The sequence below is a fragment of the Diorhabda carinulata genome, chromosome 1 (genome assembly GCF_026250575.1).
Source record: "Diorhabda carinulata isolate Delta chromosome 1, icDioCari1.1, whole genome shotgun sequence".
Lineage (NCBI taxonomy): Eukaryota > Metazoa > Arthropoda > Insecta > Coleoptera > Chrysomelidae > Diorhabda > Diorhabda carinulata.
Window position 1 is genome coordinate 38,540,635 of NC_079460.1, and position 27,645 is coordinate 38,568,279.

The window sequence follows — 27,645 nt, forward strand, 5'->3', positions numbered from 1 at the left end:
AGTTGTCGTTCATCCATGTTTCGTTCAATAAAATGACATGTGTCAGAGTAAGCTAGTAACACTCTTCCTGTGAAGCTGTTTATGCCATTTTTAGTACGCCACTCCATACAAGAATTATATAAATATATAAATACCGTTCCCTGGATTTCTCAGGGAGACGATTTATAGTCGCTGCAGTTGCCGATTCAACAACATCTTCTGGTGTGCAGTTTAAACTTCCTTCACTATAACTCTCCATTACTAATAATACTACACTCCTTTTAACTAGACACAAAACGGATTTTTTTGAACGAATATCAATAAAAGTGTGACAGTTTATCGAAAAAACGAATTGACATGAGAAAGAAAGCTTTCACTGCCCACTATTTTGATAAAACAATTTTATAATTGTATAAGTTTATACATGCCCTTTCTTCCATCATCATAGTTTCCAAAAAGTGCTGAAGTAACTAATATAGTATTATGAAATGTTATAAAAGTCGTAAAAAAGAACCTCCTATTTATACATTATGCAAATTATATATTAAGAAATTCTCTTGAAATCCTTTGCCACTAGAATATTAAATATTCTCAGTGAATCACTAATACCAATATAACTATTACGATTATATCATATACGTTGTGATAATAGTGTCCTTGCATACATTTTTTTATACCTTAACTACGTTAAGTATATCGATCTTAATGACACGCTATTTTTTTATTTTTTTTAAACAGTATATTAGTTCATAAAAAATAAATAAATTGAAATATCTAAATGACGCGCCAGAACGCATTTGTTGTCGCATGACTGAGTGTGACGTAGAAAATAAGTAAACAGACTAAAGTGAGGTTAGAAGTAAATACAGTTGTTGGGATTCTTTTAAAAAACCACTCGCACGGCTGTGAGTATTCAATTTTGTAGAATACAACATGACGTATCGTTGGTGCATTGTACCAGAATGTGCAAACACTAGTATAAAAACACCAAATAACGTTTTCGTACAATTCTCTCGAGAGGAAAAGCGATGAAAACACTGGTTTCAAACTGTAAGAATGGATTATGCGAGTGTCAAACCTGGCAGCCCAGTAAATGTTTGTGAAGACCATTTCAATGTAAGTTAATGTTAATGTTAACTTATTGTTAATTTTTACTGTAGATTTGGAAAATTATATGATATGGAAACTAACACAATGCAAAAAAAAATCCCAAAAAAATGCTGTTCCAACCAGATTAGATTGCCAGAAAGACCGGAAAGGGGTATTTCGTGAAACACCTCGTCCGTTGGCATTAAAACGACAAAAAACCCTTAAAGCTATCATCTTTATGACTATATTTTAATAAAGTTACTATAAGAAAGTCTAATTAGTAGTACTTACGTATCTGCTTTTACTAAATCCTATTTCGGCAATCATTTTAATTAGAATAGTCTTTGAAACCCTTACAAAAACACAAATCGCACTAAACATTCAATTACCTCCACTCACAACAACAGAATGGCGTTTTAAAGGCGACATGCGGCGGCCATGTTTCAGTATTTACTTACTTTCTACGTCACAACCGCAGTAAACAATAGAAACATGTTTTCTGTCACGTGTTATTATTCAAATTCTATTTTAAGTTATAATATAATACAAATCGACATAAAATTCATAAATAAGAAGTGATATACAAATTTTTAAATATGTTGAATACCGACCACCGCAAGAACACTATTGTGTATCACTCAAGTACAAACCTTTCTTAGTATTACAAAATCATATGCTTCCCTTTTAACTTCATTTTACTTCTATGAAATTGTTTTTGTTGAACTGAATGTTTAGCAAAGAAAATCTTCATTCAACAAGCTTAAAAAATTACAGTTATTATAAATAATCCACTCTTTAACATTTTAATTATCACCTATAAATAAATGTGCACAAAGTTTTATTCAAAAGCAGAAACAAAACGAACGGAAATCTCTCTGCGACAGTTCAATAAATAAATACTTAGGTTTATATACAATGTTTAATTCCTTTAATAGTTTCAATAGAAAATTATATTATAAACTAGTTTTTACAGCGTAATTGTATTTAAAAACGTCTCCTACTTAAAAATATTACAAAAAAATGCTAACCATAAACTTTACTCTTTATAAAGAATAATTTACTAGATCTTGTTTTGTTTTTTTCAGGGGTAGAAATAGCCCTTATCACATTTTCAAATACATCGTTAACTGCAACATTATTTTTTGACGAACATTCTATGTAACACAAAGCTTTTATTTTTCTAGCCGTAGCCCTACCGTCCGATTTCCCTATGATTCGTTTCAGTTTGTACATTTTTTTATTCACACGTAGATCAATTTTGTTTCCAACTAGTATAACTGGAATATTTCGGCAGGCTCTCTTTAATTCTGGATACCATTTGGTGACCACATTATCCAGAGATTTAGGTTTATCGAAAGAGAAACATATCAGAGCTACGTCTGCTCCTGTATAGATGATGTTGCACAAGCAGTCGTAACGTTCTTGTCCGGCAGTATTCCACATGGCGAGTTCAATTTCTTTATCTGGTAGTTTAACATTAACTATGGAGTATTCCAAAATTTTAGGAACGTATTCTGAGGATTGTTTTCTAGTGAACGCCCTCAAGAGACTCGTTTTACCACAGCCCTCGTCTCCTAATATCACCAACTTTTTTCTTTCCAAATGTATATAATCTAAGAGGTGATCTAGACTGAGAGAAACACTTTTTCGTGAAGTTGAAGTTTCCATTATTTACAAAACAATACTCTTCAAATAAGATATTATTTTAATTAACAGATTTAACATACTCTAAATGTTTGGAACAATTTATATACCTGTTATCAGGTTGACTACTTTTTGATAAAAAGTTGTTGACGAAAATATTTGTATATTGTTTATATACTGGATGTCCTAGTACGTCTTCGTTCGATGTTATTCTGTTTGTAATATACAAATTAACACCTTAATATTTTCTAATTATTGCATTTGTGTAAAAATGAGAAAATGGCAGCATTAAAAATAAAACGTGATGTTCATACAAATAACTATTCATTCAATTGTGTTTAAATTTACGAGGATTGTCTACAAAGTTTCCAACGTTAGATGTGAGTTTTAAGAGAAAAACGTTAAAAAGCCGTCACTGTGTAAACTTAGAAGGAAACTGTTGCGAAAGAAAAATTATTATGGAAAAAACGCCGAAAACTTTTCAATCAAACATTGAGTCGAAGCTAGGAGCAAACAATAAAATAACTTTGATGTACCCGGCAACACTGGAGTGCACGGGAATAAACAAGCTGGCTAACAAAGGCGGAGAACTCTTTTCAATGGACTACAACTTTGTATAGATTTCGTAATAGCTCATGATAATAAAAAGTGGAACAACAAGAGGTTATCACAAACATGATCTGAATCTACTAATTGGACCCAAAACAACAGGACATTGTTCGATGCTCTACTACCTGAAGGATATCTGGGAATCTCCTGAAAATTTTTCAGCCTTTCTCTCTGTGAGTGCGAGGCTGTCCATCGACGTATGCTACGGTACTTACATTTATTATTATAACACAGACTAGAGAGGACTTAAGACTAAGAGGTTTATACCTGCATAGCAATTTAAAATATCTATTGTGTGCCCTCTCTGCTAGAACTAATCTGGACAGATATGCTACATATTCGTAAAGTCCTAGAGCACCGATTCAGGAACTTAGTTCTCTTTATTATGCTTCTCAAAACCAGAAGAGGTAACCCACGGAACTTCTCAGACAGGTAACTCAATTTTCAAAGTCGATGCTACTTGACTTTACGCCCAAGCTAATCTTATTTAATTCCGAAAACATTTTCTTTTTCGAATAAAAAAACAATCAACTTAATAATTTTTATTACAATATTAAAAAAGTAAATTAAAAGACTTTTATTATTCCATGACGTAACGTAATCTTCTCAAATTTCGAAACAGTACATATTTACTTTAATTGAATCGCTATGTACAAATAATATATACAAAATCGACTGAATAATGTTAAAAATTTACTGATAATTATTTTACTGGTGATCTGTAACATGCAGAGGATTGTTTGGAGACTTTCTTCTCTCTCACAAGTTGCCCGTAATGTTGGTTGATTGAGTTTTTTTTAAAAAACAATTTCGTTTTGTAGCTCCATAATAGTATCCATTTTATATGTTAATATTGTGTCATAATATGTCGTGATAGCAATTTCTTGCTTGATTATGATACCGCTCCATGATATCCTTCAAATCTCATAGAAAAATACGCTGTTATAAAATTACATCGAATAGTTTGAAGCAATTTGAAACTACCCTTCAAATGATAAGTTAGAAGGCAGATCACCCTAACTACAGTCTGTATATATCTGGATGTTCTGGGTTTCCTCTACGTTTATTCATATCATGTGTCAGGTATCAGGTTGAAAAATAGGATGAACTGTGAAAAGTAAAGCACAGGGGTGACTGATTCGAAGAATGAAATTTTAAAAACACCACTCGTGTTTCTACTGAGTTTCTTAACAATATGAAATGTCGGCATTGAATTCTCACTAAAAAGCTTAAAAATCTTGTCATGGTGTATGTCTTTTTATTCATAAACAAAATTCCAACGTTTCTATCAATAGATTTTTCCATGTTATTTGAAAATTTCGGCAATTTTGGTTTCGTTTCCCAAGAGATATCTTTGGGCGTCCTCGTTTCTATTTTTCTAGCTTATCAAATCCTTAAATCCTTTTTGCCGGTCTATTGTTCTCCATTCAAGGTGCCCAAACCCTTGAAGCTTCTTCTTTTCAATTGTTTCAATTACTGGTTCTATATTCTAGTCTTCTCTCATAGATTCGTTTCTTAATCGATCCTTTCTGGTTACTCCTCTGACTCTGCTTAAGTACTGCTGCTTGAATTTTGCTTTTAAATGAGATGTAAGTACAAAAAATCTTGAATTACCATATTTTGAGTTAGCTTAAGTTTGTATTATCAAAAATATGCGAAAACTGGTCCAAGTGTTAGTAACAGACTACATAAGAAATAAAATTTTACTCGAATTTGAGGTTGATACGTTATTGCAGTGATTGTATGTGTGATGATTACTATAATTCATTTAATATTAATTAAATTTTTATTTCCATTGGAAAATTTATACAATAATTCAAGTTCAACTTGTAAATGCTTCTATTTATCCACAATTTAATAATTGACAACCATCATTCTACCATTTTTTTAAATATATTATTATATCGAACTCATATTTTCAAAAGAGTTTTCTGTAAGTTTTTCGTTGCGTAAACATTATTTCATTGGAGTTGGAGTTTCATTGGATTTTTTCGCAAAGCTTTATTTCTTCGTATAGAATTTTTCTTAATAGTACGTTTTAAAAATCAATATTTACTCTAGTTTTGGTTTCAAGACTAATATCTTCATCCAACTCCTCGCATTCACTGTCTTTTTCATTTTTCCATTGTGGCGGGAATCTCCAAACGATGAATTTTCTATTAGCCAAAGTTCTTTTTATAGTTTTTCTGAATATCACCAGAAGCAAGAAAATTATTACACCTTGTAAAGCATTGACAATGTCTGTTACTAACCTGAAACCAGAAATGTCATTTGAAAAAAATTTCGATTATAAACAAGTAATATTTGAATTAATGTTAAGTGAGTTACTTTTCGTGAAACTGGATTAAAATGATTGTAAAAACAAAAATATATTAGTGAATTACTTGCCATAACCAGTTGGGAGATTTGTCTTCAAAAATTGTTGAGAAAATTTCAAAAATCCATGTAATGCCCATAATAAAGAACAATTTCACATACAATCTTAACCTAAAAATATAAGAATTCAGATATTTTTCAGGTATAAACAAAACTAAGCCAAATGTTTTCACTTCATAACAAACTTTTTTAAAATGTGTGAAAATAGCCAGTAGGCAGACTTAGTAAAGAAACGTGGCAAACATTGTACGAGCAGCTTATCGCTCAGCGTATTATGCTTTTATAACACAGACTAGCGAGGACTTAAGACTAAGAGGTTTATACCTGCATTGCAATTTAAAATATCTATTGTGTGCCCTTTTTGCTAGAACTAAGGCCTAGACCGCACTACGGTTAAACCGCTGTGGTTTTTAATCGCGTGAATTTGTGCCCCTAGAAAACTAATACAAGCGGCCGCACCTGCGGTTTTTTCCCGCGGCTGATTTTAAAACCGTGATTTGCTACAAAATGCTCGCGGGTAAAAACCGCGGCAAAATTTGTAATCTATAGAACTTGCTGGCTACTGACATCCTATAGTAATTAAAAATTTATCAGGATGGTCTCTTAAGCTTTGATACTTCTTGTGAAAGAAACCTTTCTCAAATCTACGCCCAGTAAGTGGATGGATCCAATATTTTCGAAATTTGCGTTGACGTCTTCTTTTTCTATTTCTTATTATCTTATTACCTTGAAATCCATCTTCAAACTGCGGGTCGTTTCGCGATTTTTTATCGTGGTGTGTGCGTCTCAAGCGGTTTAGCGGTTGTAGCGATTAACCGCTTGCTGAAAAAAATCGTAGTGCGGCCTCGGCCTCATCTGGACAGATATGCTACATATTCGTAAAGTCCTAGTGCACTGATGCATGCTATTATTATATACCGATTCAGGAACTTAGTTCTCTACTTTCTATCTGAAAACCCAGGCACGGGTGCCTGCAGTCTCAGGTATTTCATTCTCTTCTTCATAGAACCGGCAGTCGTTGATAATTTTTTTATATTCTCGTGTTCATTTAGGTGACAGTGTCCTATTAGGAACCCTGTGAGAATGCGTAGGTTGTATCTGCTTAGGTTAATGTATTTATTCGGGCTTTCACAGTCTAAGGTTCAGAGGAAGAGTCAACGTTCATATTTTTCTTCTAAATTACATATGATGGATAGCTCGGGTATTAATTTTGACACGTTTTAACTATGGTAATTTGACATTTTCATTTTAAATGCTGAAATGGGAATTTGTAATGTAAACTGAAATAAATCTATAGCAAACTCTAATGCTTCTATATAAAAACGACTACATTTCACGATTACTGTAAAATGAAGTGCTACCACTCGAATGTGAGTTAAATCAAAATTTGAAAATGATTAATTGCTAATATTATTTGTTAGGTATTTTTAATGCGTTATTTTACAAAAAATATTCAAAAGACTTTTTGAAAAAATGTTTTTCTGTTGATTTACTTGAAGGAAATTCCTAACAGAGTAATTTTTCTCCATATCAGGGCCATTCCTAAAACAAAACATATCCCAAGTAAAAATGTCCTTAATACAACGAGCGTCTCTCTGTTTCCCACCGAAGAAATGGTACTTGTTCGCTAATATGTCTCTAATTCTTCCCATAATCTTTTTTTCCCATACATTTCCCATTTTTTTCCTCTACCCACTACTTCGATCTAGGTCTCCCACGCATCTTTTCTACCCGGTCACCATTGTAGCATAATCTTTGTTTCTACTTCTTGATTTGTTCTTCTCCTTTACCAATATTCTTCGATCTTCATTGAACCCAGAATTGTTACAGTTATTTTCGTTCGTTTATCTTCAACTGTTCTCCACTTTTCGTCATAGTTATTGTTTTTGTGTATGGAAAATTGGCATTTGCATTAAAATACGTAAAAATGTTTTTAGTCAGTACGGATCAAATTTGATATTTTTGAATAGAAAAAGGAAAAGGTCAAGATGCCAAGATGGCGTGTGAAAGAATCATAGAGGTATGCATAATATTACATCTAGAAGGCCGCTGATTAGTTGCAATATTGGGCGCTTTCGACCAATAGTCAACCTCTGGTTAAGAATCTTGTGCGTATTACAAATCGTAGCAGAATCAATCAATCAAATTGCTTACCTGTACTTAAGAATTTTAGTTTCGGTACAACGTTTGGAACGATTCCATAATTCTATCATTGTCCAAATAAAAAAAATGATGTTCATCATTAATAAAACACCGATAGGTCCAATGAAATATATATTGGTTTGTTTGGTTGCTAAAATATCAATAAATTTCAATAATTTTTTTATGTACATAGAAAATGTTTAGGAATATTGCGGGACTAGTTATAACAATAAAGAAGGATGGTTTCCTGGGTACATAAGCATATATACTAACGTTTTGTGTAGTTAAATACTTACACTGGAACCAGCACCTACTTATACCAATTCCTGGGTGAATGCCTTCTAAGGCTCTGAGACGGCCAAAGTGTACGAATAGCAACCAACAAATAGCAAGAAATGGGGATCCGATACTATAAATGTGATACAATAATTTCCAGTTTTTAATACCAACCAAACATTTCGGTTGTCTGAAAATAAACAATTTTGACTAAAAAACTTGTTTTTTAAAATGCATAATTATACCAATATAGTGATTAAAATTTATGACAAGTCATTACAAAACGATACTGATGAATTTTGATGCGCATATGCGATAGTTTCGACACTAAATATTTGACCATATATTTTGGTAATAAGTCCCTTTAAGAAAATTTTTTGGAGGCTCTGCGAACATCTCCCATTAGTTCTTGGACGACTTGAACATCTATTTTGCATATTTTTCTATAATTTCTATGCTGTAATTGTTCATAATTTTCGGCTTGCTTCTTCAATGATTCATTCATATAATGTATTCACCTTAGTTCACGAAAGCATCTTGGGATCCGTGCTAATTGGTTTGGAGTATAATATTTAGGACGCTTCTGTCTTTTTCGGTCTTTCGACCATTTCTTGTTAACTTCCGAGATATTGTACTCTTTGCAGTATGGTATTCACTCGCTAATTTTCTTACGGAAACTCCGACTCTGTATTTTGCTCTTTTTATCAGTTTTTTGGCTCTTTCACGCATAAAAATTGTTGATTTTCACTTTTTGGAAGGTTCAGAGACAGTATTCCTTCTTCACATCAGGTAAATGGTTCTGTGTAAAATATTTTCGTTTTGAAAAATGCGAATTATAATTCAAGCTTATAAGAATAAACACATGAGAACATTTTGATCTTGAATTATTAGAACCTATTTTTTTAAACTCCTAAATTTTTTGCCAAAATTATTGCGACATGCGTTAGATGGACTCGCTAAAAAAATATCGGATTAAGGGAATATTTGAAACTGACCTCTATCAACAAAAGTTTCAAATACAAGTTGTGATGAAAAAAAAAACGATTAAAGAATTTTTATAGCAGCAGTTACTTAACCCCATACTAGTATGTCTCAAACCTTCATCTGTTGAGATACGCAGTAATAAGTTTGAATCCATTCCGGTTCGTCAGTTTGCTGTTATAGCCATTTTAGTAAGATCAACGAATTACCATTTAGCTCAAACAAAACTTAATGGTAATTGAAAAAAGTGCAAAGGAAGACCACAAAATGTTATTATGGTTATGGTTTTAGTAACTATTTATATATGGGATGATCTGGACGTATCGGTTAAGGATATAGAAAAGTTTAGACGACAATAAAAATTAAAATATGAAAAAATGGACAAAACTTCGATCAAACAGACAAGACTATTCGAGTGGTTGGTTTATCATTTAAAATCTCATCCAGGTCCGACATATGATTTGCAAATTAGAACCAAAAAAATCGTGAACTGATGGATCGTTTTTATGCAGGTCCGGATTTTAATGCCAAAATTGTTAATGGATATGAAAGTTGAGTTATGGAAAACGAAACAAACCTCGTCTTAAAAAACCAAACATGAAGGTTATACTCATTGTTTTGGTAGATGCACGATATGATCAGGGTTCGTTCCAAGAAAAACTACTGCGGACTCCGAATTTTAGAAGTAGGGACTGCAGTATAGGGATCACTTCTTCCCCATCAAGATAACGCGTCATGCCACAAATCACTCTTGATTCGTGAGTTTTTGGCCGCTAGAAGTTTGTCTACACCTGTTTAACTAACCAGATTCAGTATCATGAGACTTGGATTCTCGAAAAAAAAAATCGTTTTGACACTATTCCTGACATTATGAAGGACACAACAGAGCAGTCGAGAGCAATTTCGCAATGGCTTTCTGTGATGGACTCAACTTTTTACTTAGTTTTTATTAAATAATTCACCGTAATTTTTTATCATATCGTGTACTTACGGATACTTTCCTAATTTATAAAAACATTACAAGTTATGCGGCAACGTTAGTAGTCGAAATATTAATTCCTAATTAATAACTATTTTTGTTTACTACTCACATCACTTCTCTCCATATGTGGAAACACAATACGTTCAACCAGAAGAAACAATACATGAAGGAAAAATATAATAAATAAGCTAAAAACTCGCAAAGTCCTTCACGTATATATCCACTCAGATTTATTATAGATAACGTAAGATAAGCTATTGCCATTCCTGACAAGGTATGTAATAGAACTAAGTCCTAAAATCAAAAAAAAAATGGAATAGATATTTCAAATAAGCTAATTGATATTTCCAAAAATAAAAATATACATAAGAAATTTTTGAGGGGTTGTACTCATCGGAGTAGCAAATCCTCTAGCTCGAGGAAGAGTTCTGTGTTTGACAAGCGACGGGAAGTCCTCTCTGGTGATTGGAGATTGGTCAATGCTTGAAAATATCGGTTTATTGTTATCCTAGATTGTGAGAAATCGATAAGGAATACCCTCTTCCAATCCAAAAACACACGCAGTAAACCAAAGTGACGCCACTGACCCAACGAGCACTCACGTTGCGATAACCCAATATTTCTATTCAAGTTCTTTCAATTGTGCTATAGAAAGATTCATGAATGTGTTCAACAAATTTACGGACAGCGACCCTTCGATCTTTGAGCAGCTCATTGTTGATCTTCTGGACAATTGCATCCGAAACTGGCAGTCCTCCACTCCGTTCGGTTCTCAGCGAAAGTCCAATTATTGAACTGATCGGACATGCATTTTTGACCATAAATCTTAGTCAATTGCTGATGAATCTCCACTTCCTTGAGTAAAGCAACCAGATCACTATTCGAATCTCGAACTTGGCGAGAGCGCAGAACAACACTCATATCTCTGAAGGCTTTTTAGATCGGGATCAGGAACCTGAATTTTTGATAATTAATCCGAATCATGTTCACTGTTGTTCGGAAACTGATGGAAATAATCCGGTCATGTCAGTTGATAGTATATCGGTGGTAAAAGCAATAAACTGAGAGGTTGTTTCTTATGTTTATGTTGTTTGAACTGATACAGGTCTCACACTATGGACTAAAAAAGGAATTGAATATCGGGACCTGATATGAAACTATATTTACCTGGAGATATAGTACAAACGGAGCCACTAAATAAACAATTATCGTTAGAATAATAAAAAATACAGAGATAAGTTGTAAAACTGTGAAAACAGTTCTGGTTATACGACTCCATTCATCAGATTCTGATTCATCTGCACATATTAGAAAAACTTCTGTATTTTTTGGCGCTAAAAATGTTTTGCAGTATCTGAAAAGTAAAAGCGTCACATAATTCCAAAACTAGGTGTAAGTTTGGGGTAATTACACAGGATATAGAAAAGCGTTACGTACTGGTCAGGAGACAATACAAAGTCGTCGAATTTAATATCGCCGTTATTTTCGGTATAAGTAATTGATGAATCATTTAAATCGGAGTAGAATTTTTTTTTGCAATTCAATTCCTTTGCCATAGAACCGTCCTTACAGTGTCCATATTTTAGGAGTATATTAGGTTCCTGACAACAATTTGACATTCCATTTATCAAATGACTTTTTGACAATATTACAAGAAATATCGTTTGGAAAATCATCTCATTCATTCTCATTAATCTGAAACAAGGAGTCTATTATAAATAACATATTTATTTGTATATAAACCAATCATTAAGCCAATATGGGTTTATGGAATGGAGCTGCAAATACAATATATCAATAGTTCAGAGAAGCCATTCAAAAATATGGTAACCAATGCAGCTTGGTATACATCAAACCAGAAGATTCAAACAGGTCTCAAATACATTAAGGTTGCTATTAAAGAAAAAAGCATCAAATACCCCTACAAACTCGAGAATGATATGAATGCAGTACTCTACCAATCAATCGAACCTTAAAATAATAGAAAACTCAAAATAAAATGATCATCAGACCTGATAGAAGCTTTTCTTTGGAGAAGACCTCATTAAGTCACTGAGATAACAAAAACTATAGTGAAGAAATCTTGCAGGACAATTCTATAATAATTTTCATATTATTAATAAAAACTTTTCCTATAATAATTACGCATATCTGCAAAAAAGTAGTGATAGAGAGTTTGCAGAAAAAGTAAGATCAAGAATAAGCGTTGCAATACTTTTGTGGACTTTTCCTTACTCTTCTTGTAATTAATTCTCCAACGCGTCTTGGCATGCCACGAATTAGCTCATCATATTGGGTATATTGTTCCACTCTTCTTGAACAGCTGCAGTTAGGTCCCGGAGAGTTAAAGGGGGGCCCTCTCTATTGGATATTGCTCTGCCAAGATAATCCCATACATGTTCGATGGGATTCATGTCTTGCGAGTTTGCTGGCTAGTTTAATGTTTGGATATTTCCCTCTTGTAGCATATTCTGTACACTTGGTACGCGATGTGGTCTGGCATTATCATCTTGCAAAGGTTGCACGATTGCTTGGATAATGTTTTGAGCGTATATGACACCGGTCATTGTTCGCTCAATAAGAATAAGTGGAGTGCGACGACCATACATTATACCCCCCTAAAACATAACTGAACCACCTTGATAAGGGACAACGCCTCTTGCGAAAATTAGTCGCTCTCGTCTACCTGGGCCTCTCCAAATTCTTTCCCGGCGACTATCACTCTGTTGGCCAAATCGTGACTCTATGTCGAGGTAGAACCCGCCTTATCGAGGTTCTTGGCAACGCCTAGCAATCTCATGATTTGAGAGACCCTCTTGGTGTAGGGCCACAATTCTTGCTCTATCAAATTGAGAAATCGGATTTCCTGGCATCTTAGACAAACTTCAAGGAATACTTTCTATACACACTACAATCCAAAACTGACTTCTTTTACAAAATTCTGAATATTATCATACAAAAACAAGTTTTTGCTTCCTAATTGATTTTATTTATATGATAAGATAAGAAGGTATTTCTAAACAAAAAGTGCTGAAATTAAAATAATCATGTGACAAATAAACAAGGGGGTCAAGACTTTTGGAGGTCTGTATATTTTATGCTGAAATATTTATCTTTTGAAAATAATTTAGCTTACAAATAAAATATAAAATTGATCGAGAGACACCGTCATCAATAATTTTAAGTATAAATTTATTAAGAAAAGAAATTGATACTTTGAACCTGTTTATAGACAGTACCAGTTTTTTCATTATAGAAAGAATGTCATAAGATCTGTTTACATATAATGAGACCTTGACATGTGTACTCAAATACTTCTTATGGAAATGTTAGTGAATTCCTAAAAATATTCCTTTCTGTCTTATTTTCATCATGTTTTCTGTTTCGAAATGTTGTTTCGCAGTTTGCTGCTCCAGACTCTTTTCTTGGTCTGTATTGTTGCAAAGCACACTTTATTATACCTTGTATTAATGATGTTGGATAACAATTAAAAGTAATTTATTTCAAAATCACATGGTTTTGAACCAGACCTTTTTTCTTTATTACCTTATTTTCTTCACTTTCTTTCGATGATTTTTTGTTTGTGAGTGTATCTGGAACTTCACGACATAATTTTTATTTGAATTTTAATGTATTAAAGCAACTCAATTCCTTTTGAAGAAACTTAAAATTTTTGACATCTTGAAAAACAAGATGTTTAAAAAAATTGTACGGCGTTATTTTCATTATCTTCCCATTACCTTGAATTGTAAAGAGATTAGATTGTTAAATTTCCCCCCTGTAGTTTATCCCTATAATTATGCAGTTATCGAATACTCTAGAATGATCTTAACCTACAGAATATTTGGATTCGATTGAAAAGCAGCGCAGGATAGTAGTAGACATTTGAGTTTTAAAAAACTTATTTTTGAAATGAATATTTGGCTGCCGGAAAACTGGATTTAACTATGGAAAATGTTTTAAGACAATATTACCACTGTAGATCGATATAAAGCTTAGAAAATGTGAGTTACAATGCGACAGTTCCAGGAGGAGTAATTGTGAAGATATGTCTTTGATGGATAAATAAAGCATCCGTTCTAATACGGAACGTTCCAGTCAAGATGCAGCTGCAGAGGTCTTCAAGTTAGACTTGGTGCTTAATGCTGGAGAGATATTTTATTTGGAAACCTGCAAATTTTCTATTTGGTTGTCAGATCGTCTAAAAGATGTCAATATTAATGGCAATTGACACAACTGTTCAAGGAAGGTTATAGAGATATAGGTATTCGTGAATTACAATGGCGACGACAGTTCTAGGAAGAGTAATTGTAACGACGTATCTTTGATTTCTGGTGAAGATGCAGTTACAGAGGTCTTCAAGTATGGTCCTATGATAGCGGGATATGGTTACAGTTGACTTGGACATATGAAGAAATCTCGTAATCACACAGGTTTTATATGGAAGTGAGATAAGGTTATGTTTACCAGTGAAGATGCAGCTGTAGAGATCTTCAGGAGAAATAAAAATTTTACAAAACAAAACAACTCCAAATTTATACAATGCGGTTGAGAAAAGAACTTTATACATCCGAGAGGCAAGTCTGAAATACTTTTATAATGGTTTATGTAGCAATAACGTAAAGAATTTTTAATAGAATAATAAAAAGAAATTGAGAATTGTAATTGTTGTGGTTCTAACGAAACAAAAATTATCTCTACTATATGTTAAAAGATTTGCAAGATTTATAATATAAATATGTTCCCTTGTTTCCCTTTAAGCTACGTTGAAATGATTAATTACTTCTCAAAAGTGATAAAAAGTATTTAAAACACTCATGTTTTACGAGTTAAGTTGAAGATAAGCATTTAGATTTCAAAAAATCATAAGTAAATATTTGACAAACACCTGATGAGTATATTTTCGAACATTAATTGAAACTACATACCCCAAACAACTGACACAAAAATAAATCACTAAGTTTCGCGAAGCCGATTATATATTTTATCACAACATCGAGAGTACACAAGACAGATTCAAACGTATACAATTTTTAATTGGAAATGGAATGTGCAAAAATAATGTACCAGTGCTAGCATCTGAATTTAGTATGCGTTTGCGCAATTCGTTTTGAAAATATATTCCTCGTTCTTTTACATATTTTATGTATAATTTGTCATTCACAAAAAATAATTTTGAGATTATGCACACATGTAACAAAGATCTGTCTACTCAAATGTCTGGGATTTAAAATTGATATTTAATACTGTAAGTAGTGAGCTGCATATCTAGCAAAAGATAAAATGATAAAATGATGCAAAATAAGCAAATAGCAAAGATAATAATCACCGTTATCGATTGAATTAACCAAATTCAACTTCTCAATTGTACTATTGATATTATTTATATGTTTGTTGAATGAGAAAAAATATGATTTTTTCCATTTTTAAAAACTAGTTTTTGAGATATATTAAAACATAATTGGATATAAAGTTTTTATGTATTAATTATATATATATATATATATAATAATTTGTAATTAATAAAGAACCCTATGTATTTACAGCTGGTGGTCTCATAAATGGAAATTTTTTATTAAATCTTGAAAATTTGGTATTTATGAGTGGATATCTCTTCATTCGATTCGACGCGAATATGAGAATGAAATAAATGTTTTGAACCTTTTGAGCAAATCTGAATTTGAAAGTAATTAATTGTTTCTCATCTGGATTTTTTATGGAAACAACGGAATATGACGAATTGTTCATAACTTTTATATCCTATCATCAAATGGCGTCAACTACGGGTAACTGATCAGTTCTCTACTGCATGACCCTGATAGTTCGATTTGAGAGGATGGAAAAATCTAATCCATCCATAGGAGGCTTTTGCCTGTCTTGCTCTATTTGAAGTTGACTGGTGACTGGTCTTTCAACCAAACATGGTTATTTGCGACGCCATTTTTACACTATAGGCATCACATCTACGAGGCTCAACCACATGGGCACGCCTTATAGTTTTCCCAGTGGTTGAAGCCTAGATGCTGGTTGGGTTTATTAATTAATTTTCTACGTAAAAAATCAACATACCCAAGAACGAATAAAATTTTTTTATATGAGTATAAAAACCAATTCATCTGCCAAATTTATATGAAATTTAGACAGATAACATCAGAAACATGGCGGATACTAACAATAAAACTGCTGTAGCGAAAGTATCTCTTATGGGATATTATAGTTGACAAAGTGTTCAGCTGTATAGGACAAATAACAGTTCAAAAAGGGTCAGGTATGAATGTAGCAATAGCTATATCATTCAACCCCCATGTACAAAATATGGTTGAAATCGAAGTCATAAGATTTGAACCCTTTGAAATGTCGAATTCCGTTGCAAAAGCTCAAATTCAAACCTCGATAACTTGCCTTGCATAATCAAGGGGAAAGAGGTATATATTTTCTATGATAGTACCCATAGTCTTCTTTCGATTTTTCCTCATTACCACGTTTCAGCTGCTGATCTGTAGATAATATGAATTTTTATGTGGATTTTTTTGAGAAAAAAATTTGTCTCGACTTTCACCCTGTATAATACACGTATGTTTGAGAATGTAGAATTGCAATGGAATTGAGAACAGATATTGAGGTTTTCTCAATCGATTGATACCATAATTACCACGATTACTCTCATAGTTTCGAATTTATTCAATTTTATACTCAGGGACGACAACAATATTCCGAATATTTCTCGGTTTTGTGCCAAAATATTGTAAATATGGGTTTGTTTGAAATTATGTGAAAAATGAGCAAATGTCTTGTATTCGTCGCCGGAGATTTCAGAGAAAATATTAGTTTTCAGATCGGAATTGTCGTTTTTTCACTCTAAAATAATTATTATGGGAAAAGGTGCACCTAGAGTGATCGTACTTTCTCACTAATAATATTTGGCGATTCCTGATGCTAATGTAGTGTCACCCTTATTTAACACATTTTGACGGACATTTCTCGTGTACACAGATTTTTCTCTTTATCTATACCCTTCAAAGTCTCTATAAAAAGTACATTTTGAATCATAACCTTATTAAGTATGCTTAAGAAATGTGGCCAATGGATTAAGTTATTGCTCCGACGAATTTTTTAATAAACTAACGATATGCTACTATTTACAGTACATAATTCGTTTTTTTTTAGTTTTAAAATGTTTAGATAGCGCCTACCAAATATTCTAGTTTTAGATCATAGGTATTTTCGTTGCATTAGAAATGTGTGATTTTCATAATTTAAAATTCACTACAATTTCGAGAGACACAAAATGTTTGGATTATACATAAAATAAGAATAATATTTGACAGGTTTTTTAGAATTTATTATATGGAAATTCTTTTATTGAATGAATAATGTAGAGATTGATTTAGCTATTCTACAAGTAAAAATACGGATTGCATCATCAAGTAGATATTATATATATGGATAAAATTTCGACGTTATTATTTTTTATTCAGTAGTATGCATGAATATTTATATGTTACAACTAAACATCGGCTAAAATTGGCTAATGTCAACATTACCAAGGTGTAGTTGAGTTTAACAAAAATGTTATTTTAAGGTTTTTGTCTAATTATTTAAAAATTAAATTCTCTAAGTAATATTAACGGCATTAAACGGATACTTCAACTAGAAAATTATAATAATTTAGCTTTAAAAACTCATATAAGGAATTACTTATACCTTTACTTAAACTCAAACAATACTTTTAGGCCTAGTTTAAGAATAACACCTGATAATACTCCAAATTATAGACAACCAACAACTATCTTTTCACCAAATTTGAGTAACAACCAACTTTCATGAATTCACTTCAATTCGGACCGAATTTCCAACATAATAATAATTACAATTGGTCATAACGATTTTCCTATTCAACATCATCCCTTTTCCAAAAATCAAAAACGTTAACTGACTTTCTATAACCAATATAGTCAAACAGACTCTCAAAGTCAAAATATTCCTAAACAACAAATTAATAGACCTAATAATTCACAAAACTATAAGCCAGAATCCATGACAAATCATCAACATTACTAACAAACTTTACCTCATGTATTCAACTCACTTAAACTCAAACAATACTTTTAGGCCTAGTTTAAGAATAACACCTGCTAATACTCCAAATTATAGACAACCAACACCTATCTTTTCACCAAATTTGAGTAACAACAAACTTTTCAACCACAGCAACCAACTTTCATGAATTCACTTCAATTCGGACCGAATTTCCAACATAATAATAATTACAATTGGTCATAACGATTTTCCTATTCAACATCATCCCTTTTCCAAAAATCAAAAACGTTAACTGACTTTCTATAACCAATATAGTCAAACAGACTCTCAAAGTCAAAATATTCCTAGACAACAAATTGATAGATCTAATAATTCACAAAACTATAAGCCAGAATCCATGACACATCATCAAGTACCACCAGATTTCACCCCAAATCTAAATTCATATCTAATGAGCTTTACACTCGAACTGTTGATTGTCTAAATCAACAAATTAATTATAATATTGAAACTTCAAACTCAGTAGAATATCCAAATGAAAATTGTCAATCAACAGATAACCTTAACCCATATATCTCTGACCCTGAAACTGAATACTTCTGTGATTACGCAATTATCATTACGCACATGTTAATGATCATGTAACTAACAACCAAGATATGTTCTAATGCAACGATCCTTAAAATGCAATTCAGAATTTTCCCGAAAAAATTCACATTCCCACAACCAGACGTAATATTAGTAAACGCTTTAAAATCAAATCTACCGTACATCAAAATTATTATTATTATAATATGCCATAGTCATTCCAGGCCGTTGCCTTGATATGAAAACCTAAGAAATGGTTTAGTAATATGTATTAAAATAATAATAAATAGTAATGAGAACTCGGTAAAATTAACTATTAATAAACATTTTCAAATTGAAATTATAAATCCACTTGAAGTGAATTTTGTCGATAAATTAGAATGCGAATCTGGATACGGATTTGACAATCAGAAATTTATTAGTCGCATTTTTCAAGGAAAAATGGCCATGTTATACAAAAAGTTTGCTAACTTAATTGGAATATAAATAAACTTCTTCATTAAAATGAGATGAAATTAGAATTGAGGAAAATAAAATATTCTCATTAAACTGTCTTCATTACTTCGTTGTAAATATCCCTGAAAAATTATCTAAAAAGAGAGGTTGTGTAAAATACTGGAACGGTAATTGAAAAATCTCTTTTTAGCCGAATTTTTCAAGGAAAAATTAGACGGTAGGCATGACTAGAAGAAAAATGGGGGGCACATCATTTTTCCCATGTTTTGAGACCTCCTGAACACGATTATGACGGTTTTTCGAATGTCTGTAGTTTATATATATATATCTATATATCTGTTTAAGCTACAATTCTTATTTTCGTCTCTCGAGCAATTGCTATGGGTCCGATTTGGTTCAAAATTAGCATACATGGCTTTCTTGGCGGCGAATTGATGTTATTAGAGTTTGGTTGAAAACAAATGAATATTTCGAGGGGTCGCAGTGCAAAAAAGTGGTTTTTGACCTTTGCTCACCTCTGCAGGTCAAACGAAAAGCGACTGAAAAATGAAATTTCACGTGTAGGTTCAATTAATTGCGAGATGATTTCCTGCCTAAGGTCGAAACTTTCCATCTCCACCCCTCTCCATTTTATGGTCATTTTTGTTATATTTTCTTTCTATATTTGGCCAGAAAATGTTTAACTAGAGGGTTCGAACTTCGCATGCAAGTAGGGGTGATGTTGAAGAATTGTCTTTCTCAAGTTCAAAGTTTTCTTCTTCAGTTCTTCTAGCACAAAACGCCCGAAATCATTTTGATCGTTGTAATTGTTGAACTGGACCGCCTCCTATTTAATGAATAATACGAGTAAGATCGTTGCTAGGGTGATTTTTTTTACTTCTTATTTTCGAAATTTCTTGTCATTATGATAATTTTTTCTTTGTTGTCAATTGGAATTGAGCAAGAGGGTTCGAGACCACCGGGTCTATTGAAATTATGAATTTTCATTCGAGAGAGAGAGTTAACCTGTGAAATAAGATTGAGAATTGATTGATCATTTCTGAGAAATTCATTTTATGGAAAGATTTGTTTGTGTATTAGTTAAGTTCTTCATTCGACGAAAAATTCGACTTTCGTGATGGAGCTCTGCTGCTCACGCTTTTATTGTAATTATAGAGATATATTTTACAGCAACGGAATATCACTCAGCTTTACAAATCAAATAAAACATCAAATCAACTTGACTGATGATACGCCTGTATACACGAAATCTTAACAGACTTCCTAAAATTGGTGAAAAAGCAAAATAAAACCATTTCACGATTAGCGCCCTACTATTGTGAACTAGATGCAATTTTTCTCGAAGAGAATTACTCCTGAAAAGTGGAAAAAGTGTATTCAACATATCCAGGAAAAGGTTGAAGCCAAAATGTGGAACATTGTTATAGATTTGCAAGTGGAAGCTCAATGTCATCTGATGAGGAATAAAGAAATGTGTTTATCGAAGTAAAAAATGAAGATTCCGTTTTGATGCTCCAATACACATATTTTCAAATTTTTAAATGGTTGTGTTCCATATTTTGGCCGTTCACTTTGTATCTATTTCAAACCTCACGTTTCATAAATGCGGTCCTATTCCATGCTCAGCTTTGGCGTTTTCTACTCTGATCACGTTCGTGAATATGTTTAGATTTACCATGTTTTTCGATAGAGTACGAGTTCACTTATCAACAATTTACAGAAATTAATAACATACTTAAAAATAAATGAAATTGAAACAATTTTCTATCACGTATGAAAAATAGTTCTAACGACACGTTCTTCAAATCTCTTGAAACACTGAACAAACGTTCATTGTCTTCTGTTAATGATTCAAACAAAAAACATTCGTCAAATTGGTAATATTGGTGAATAACTAGCTGAAAATCTTGAAATTCAAACAACTAGGAAAAAGGATTAATTTTTGTCGAAAATCGAAAAGCAAAACAGAAAACTAAGCTATCAAAATAAAGCACCAAATTTCTGAATATCATGATAGAAAAGGTCTGCGAGGTACCTAGTTCCCAGGGTGGCTGACATCTACTGTGGAAATCCGTCATCAATATTTTTTAGTAGATTCCAAGGCCTCAATCTGCCTACTCTTTGGAATTTCACCGAAGAAATGAAAAGCTGAAACAAAAAAAGGGGCGATTCGTTGCGTAGATTAGGCAGATTGAGACCATCAAATCTGATCGCTTCTTACCAATGAACGAATAAAAGTGGGAGCCGAAACGTCGAGAAGTTTCAAAATTCCTACGCAGTTCAAACAGTTTTTTTCTAAGAATTGGGTCACGTCTTACTAATTAGCGAATAACCATCCTATCCCCACCCTTGATAATTACTTTAAAGTGGGAGCCGAAACGTCGATAATTTTCCAAATTCGAACGCTGTTCAACACGTTTTTCTAGAATCAGAACACATCTTACCAGTAAAGGAGTAACCACCCTATCCCCTCCGTTCTATTGATAGTGGCCTCAAAGTTGGAGCCGAAGCGTCGAAAATTTTCAAAATTGAAAAGAGTTTAAGTGTAAATGTGGTTTCACAAAGATCAATGCGGCATGAATCCTGTTGAGTACATGTGGATGCAGCTCACACTGCAGTGTCGTTTGCAGAAACTGTGCAGGCATGAAAGTGAAGAAACGTAACTATACTGCAGCAAAAAAAATGAACATTTAATTATTGTTCCACTATCATACTTTAAACTATAAATTATTTAATTTTTATAATGAATTATAAGTTATAACTGCAATCCTTAATAATGAAAATAACGTACACTTTTTCTTTCGCGATATTTTCGGTTCAATGACCTCGAAAATTCTTATGATCTATATATTTGGCCAATTACATAACGAACTTTCACGGGATTCCAGTAGATGACGTAGATGTCGGCCACTCTAGGCACCAGGTTCCTCGACCTCGAAATCCACCGCGTACTAAAATTGAACTCATTTCACTATTCCAAATGCATTTATCCCCTGCACAAATGCGATTTTCAATTCTTATTAATAATTTTTGTTCAGAAAGTTTCCTCAGGCTCTCTCAAACGCATCTTGATCAGTCAAAACTCTATCGAAAATACCAGACATACGTAGTTGTCTGAGGTAATTTAAGACGGTGTGCTGCGCAGTATCAGCTGTGCCCATAGCCAAAAGTAGTTTTTTTTTTTGTTTCATTACAAAACCTTGAGCGTTATGCATGAAATAAAATCTTTTCCTGCTTAATTCGAGTAGGCGCCATCGGTTGATGCACCATAATCTAGAAAGTAATGGATGATGTCCAAACAAGTTTTTCAACAATATCCCAGCAAATAAGGGACGCGGTGTTTCTTTGACGACGAATTCGCAACGAGCAGATCACACGGAATTTTTGTTATATTGCAGTATTGAATTCATGACATAAGTGATAAGAATGGCGGATATAATGATCAATTTATTTGTGAAATTTACAAATAAAAAGACGACCGATGACGAATTTTTCAATACTATTCAATACTAACATTGCATATATTTTGTAGTTTATCAAGGATTAAGAAGACTAGGCAGAAAATTTAACATACAGAATGATGGTAGGAACTAAACAGTAAACAATAAATAAGTTCAAAGAATAACTCTGGAAAGAAAAAGCACATGAAGAAGAGTTTGATATATGGGATAATAGACATGTTAGAAATTGTTCTGAGTTGTCAGCTCGTTGAGTGACATCATATTTGCACCGTCCATCGTGCAACATAAATAGGGAATATTTAGTTTTATTTGAGATTGAAAATAGATACCAAAGAAATGTTAAAATCAATCTATAGTAATCATTTAATAAAACACCAGTGTAAATGAGTGATTTATAAGTTTAAATGAGTCAGTTAAGGACACAAAGAGGACAAAACTGTCTGTCCAAACACTATTGACTACTTGAAATGGATATGTACGGGAAATAGATCTAAAACATTGACCTACGGCTTTCTTCTTTCTAAAAATTCGTTTCGCTAACTAGACTTAGCACCACGCGAATTTTGGGTCCTTCCGAGAATAAAAACTGTCCTAAAAGGGAGAGCAGGTGAAAGACTTCCAGAAATGCTTTTAGTCATGGATTCAAATTTGTTATAAATGTAAAACAATCACTTTCTTTTTTATCACACCTCGTATAGCATTTATTTCGAAATTCCTGAGCAGTGTTTTATTATGTCATGAAAAATTTCCCGTCCATTGGTCTATTCTTGATCAAATTTATAATAAATTGGATTATATTTAGTACAGACTCCGAAGCTTAGTTTAATGACAATATTTATTATAGTTTTCAATTTCTAACATATGGCAATAAATAATTGAAAAAAAACACATAAATCTTAATTAGAAGTAAAACATGGTTAATAAAAGTGATACATATACACCAATTTTAACCAGCAAAGTAAAACTTGAAAAAACAATTTCAAATTTCCATATTTGCGGATATGTAATAATAATTTATAAAACGTTTTGAGAAATTTCGTTGAAATGATAATAATTACTATCAAATATTTGAATCGTAAATTGTTTCATGAGACCGATTTAATTAAAAGATAATTCGCCATATGGAAATATCATACATGTAAAACAAATTTGCATTAACAAATAATATCAAAAATAGAACAGCCTTAATATATATATGACTAATGATAGTTTTTCCTACCAGCATGATTCTCAAATCATTGAATCTTCTTCGAAGTGTTTTATACATCGTAAATTTTAAATATCCCCTTAAAACATCTATAAGGGTTGACTCGGGGTGATCGTTTTCTGTTCAAAGGTAATAAAAATGATATTTTCTAAATATTTTTCTCATTTTACCAGCAATGGACCATTGCAGGGCCGGATTAAGATTTATAAGGCCTGGGGCTAAAATAATGACGGGGCCCCCTTAAGGAATTCGAAAACCCGGAAAAATTCATAAAATAATATCAATACGTTAGATTTGTGGTGTCAACACATCAAAAAATACAGAATGATTTCCAAATGATGGGGCTCTCTTGGACCTGGGGCCCGGGGCTATAACCCCCCAAGCCCCTAGCTTAATCCGGCCCTGGACCATTGACAGCTTTATCAAAATTTTTCTTTGATGTTGTACAATATTTTCGAGCTATGCAACCCATAAAAATAAAAATCTTCGTTCGCATAATCCATGAGAAATTTGTTAGGCCAAAAATAAGAATTCAGTTCTATTTATATGTTTTACATGATTCTCATGGCATCTTCTGAGAGTACCAACTGCTTTATATAATTTTCATACCATGGTCTTATTCTTTTAACTTGCTTGAGTAGGAAAAACCTTATCTCAAGATGGTAGGTGCACGAGAGAACAAATAACGGCCAAAAGAGGAGAATCGACGCCAAAGAAGGCCAAGGCCATCAGTCAAAAGTCATGACGAACATTTTTTTTAAGCATTATTTATTTATTTACACCACCCTACAGCACAAGGGCCAATTAAAAGGTGGGGAAAACATACATAAGAGTTGTAAAGTTCAAATAAAAAATGGTACATTTAGATAAAGTGTAAACGGTAAAAATTTTCTGTTTTATATTGGAAATAGTACTGCAAAAAATATCCAGAGATTTCTGCATATGACAGTGATTTTGATTCATTCGATATGAATGAGAGAATTTGAGAACATTAATTCTAGCAACTGGAAAGTGGTTAGATTAGGTTAGGTTAGGTTATTCGTCACAATTTTGTGGAGGAATATCGAGGAAGAACACATACGTCATTAAACCGTTGTAACAGTGTATTTCGAGGTATTCCATGCGGTAGATAAATATTTTTTATTGTTTTTGTTTATTCGCAGCATACATTTTTAACGTATATTATGCATTATTGCGAAAACAGTCATTATCCAGATTTATCCTTAATTAGATGTATCATTCGAATGACTACCTGAGTATTTTTAACCGTCTTGTCACTCCATTCCAAGTATAGCAGATATTTTCTATTAAATTATTTGACACACCTCTTTAATGTAGTTTATGAATTATTACTACGTAATAATGATTTTCTTTCTATTTATTTACATGTAAAAGAAGTTTGTAAAATATATCGGAGTCAACAAAATATTCAGTATGAACTGACTGTATTCAAGACCTCGCGCAACCTACCAGGTTGTAACAATCTCTCTGTCAACAGTTTTACCACATTTTTTAATCAATATTACACTGAGTTCTCGTTAATATTTTGGCTTGAAATGACACATGCGATAATAGAAAAATCCACTAACTACTATCAAGTTTTTAATATTTCAAATAGAGAATATTTATTTCACACTTTGGGTGCGCTCGCCTCCCTGTGCTCAGTTCCGTCTGAATCGAGTATAAATATCATAAAAAATATATTTCCGAATTCCATTCTTATACTATGGAGAATGGACATTTTTTAGTTTTGTAATTTTTTTGAAAATTCTGACATTTTCGAGGAAAAGTCGATTAACACAAAAAAGTGAGGAGTTGGCTATGAATTTATACATCAAATTTGACAATAAGCAGTTCAGTTCTTATACTAATTAAATTGTTGTAGCCAATAGCTGATGATCATTTTAAATTACGTTGCGTTTGTCTGTAATGTGATACCACAATTCTTCTCGGGAATCAACCGGAGAAGAATAAACAAACCCCTTTAACGCCCCCAAAGAAATTAAACACATCTATTGAGATCCGGTGAGCAGGGAGGCCAAGCTTGAGCACAATTATTTACTCGTCCAATCGACGTATTTGAATATTGCGGTTTAAAAAGTCTCTAAAATGAGTTGGTGCTTTATCACACAAAAACTAACGCTACAATCTCAATCCTAATAGCAAAGTGTCAAATAAATGCGCAAGAGTATTTTAGAGAAACTGGTTCAATCAAATAATGATCGATAAGCAAACATTAACCTTATACTCACGTTGGAAATGCCATTCATTTTTTACATAGGGGTTTTTGTAACATCCTCACGAGTAAAGCAATCATCAATAATCAATGCAAATAATTTTCTTTTGAAAGTGAATATCCTAACGTGAAATAGATCGACAGAAACTGACAGGCTGATCCAAATCTTGAGGTAAGAAATCTTGCACTTTTTGAGCTTGATATGGATGTAATAAATTAATAATTGTACTGATGATCTTGACACACAGTTAGAAACTTTGTCTAGATAAAGTTGTTGATCGTCAATGGTATTCAAATAAGTTAGTTCTTCATCACGCACACTCATTTGAGCAGGACGTTCTCGATTATCACTAACTAACTTTCCTGTTTGTCGAGCCCATCTTTCAACATTACAAAATGGTTCTCTGTGAGGAACCACGCGATTAGGAAACGTCCTTCGATATTCTTCCACGCTTCTTCTACAGTTCCATTCACAAAAACTTTTCACTCATTCAAAACATACTTACAACAATTTAATTACTAGACGAACTGAATTCCAATTTTTCAAATTTGATGTATCAATACATAGCCAATTATTGACTTTTTTGTGATTTTTTAAATAACATTATTGAGACTGAACACACTGTTACACTACAACTACACCAACACGGTCTGACACGCGTTTCGATAACAAAATTATCGACTTCAGAGTAAGGTAAACTGTAGTAAGTAACTGCTGTAAGTAAACTGCAGTTCACCTTCAGTCTTGGTTATCGAAATGCGTTTCAAACAGTGTAATTTTGAGTGTAGAAGTAGTTGTAGTGTAAACAGTGTGTTCAGTATAAATATCAGCAACGGTCCAAAAAATCCAACTTAGTTATCATTAATCAACTGACAGATAAAAAAAAATTGTGAAATAGAACACCCCAATCAACCTCCCAGAATGTTTCGATCATTCCTTAAAGCCGTTAACAATAACATAAAGTTTACCAAAATTGGTATTTTCAAATTGCTGGCTTGCAAAAAATTGATTTGTTTTGAAATTTTTTACCCAGTTTGAGGCCCTATAACTTAGTATAAAAGTAAATTGCCCCCAATCGTTATATTTTGGGCTCCTCTATAGGCCTCTGTTCTGTGTGGGTTATTATGGGACACACTCTGTATATACTACATTGGAATTTAATTTCAGTTGCTTTTTTCCTATTTATAAAATTGCTGTACTTTAGAACATTATTGACCTCAAGTAATTTATGATAATTTTTGAAAATTACTTAAAACTACTTACATTGTACTCAATAGTTGCAAATCCAGAATAATCACAAAATCGCTTATTGTACCTTTCACAAACCACTATGTGTAAATTGACTGAAAACAAACAAATACACTCGATTATAAATAATCCTATGCTTATCTCGAAACCAAAACCCCTATATATACAATTTCGCTTTCATCAGTGAGGTCGACTTAGGTAAAACCTGAATAATTTGAATCAATCCTTTTCAAAATATCGTCATTATATCAATTTGACGTTACTCATTCAGGAAATAAATTTTTTTACATGAAATCGATGATTGTTGTTACTGATTCACTCTTATAAGAA

At 32.6% G+C, this 27,645-nt stretch overlaps 3 protein-coding genes across 5 annotated transcripts in view; 1 reads left to right on the top strand and 2 right to left on the bottom strand.

Annotated features, from left to right (window-relative positions):
* Window positions 1-27,645, top strand: part of LOC130898365 (RNA helicase aquarius) — a 53,744-nt gene that overhangs the window by 9,535 nt on the left and 16,564 nt on the right. The window lies entirely within an intron of this gene.
* LOC130898523 (ras-like GTP-binding protein RHO) lies at window positions 1,974-5,278 on the bottom strand. The gene has a single exon (XM_057807890.1). The coding sequence runs from the start codon at window positions 2,734-2,736 to the stop codon at window positions 2,092-2,094; it is 645 nt and encodes a 214-aa protein (XP_057663873.1). The 5' UTR covers window positions 2,737-5,278; the 3' UTR covers window positions 1,974-2,091.
* On the bottom strand, window positions 5,143-27,428 carry LOC130898475 (G-protein coupled receptor Mth2-like). Of its 3 annotated transcripts, none has more exons than XM_057807831.1 (8): window positions 27,331-27,428; window positions 11,516-11,773; window positions 11,246-11,432; window positions 10,188-10,372; window positions 8,136-8,305; window positions 7,852-7,990; window positions 5,710-5,808; window positions 5,143-5,573 (listed from the first exon to the last, which is right to left on the bottom strand). In XM_057807831.1, the coding sequence occupies exons 2-8, from the start codon at window positions 11,767-11,769 to the stop codon at window positions 5,360-5,362; spliced, it is 1,248 nt and encodes a 415-aa protein (XP_057663814.1). In that variant the 5' UTR covers window positions 11,770-11,773; window positions 27,331-27,428; the 3' UTR covers window positions 5,143-5,359. The 3 variants fall into 3 exon arrangements, with proteins under 3 accessions (XP_057663814.1, XP_057663806.1, XP_057663797.1); XM_057807823.1 differs by lacking the exon at window positions 27,331-27,428 and adding an exon at window positions 15,146-15,323; XM_057807814.1 differs by lacking the exon at window positions 27,331-27,428 and adding an exon at window positions 15,007-15,323.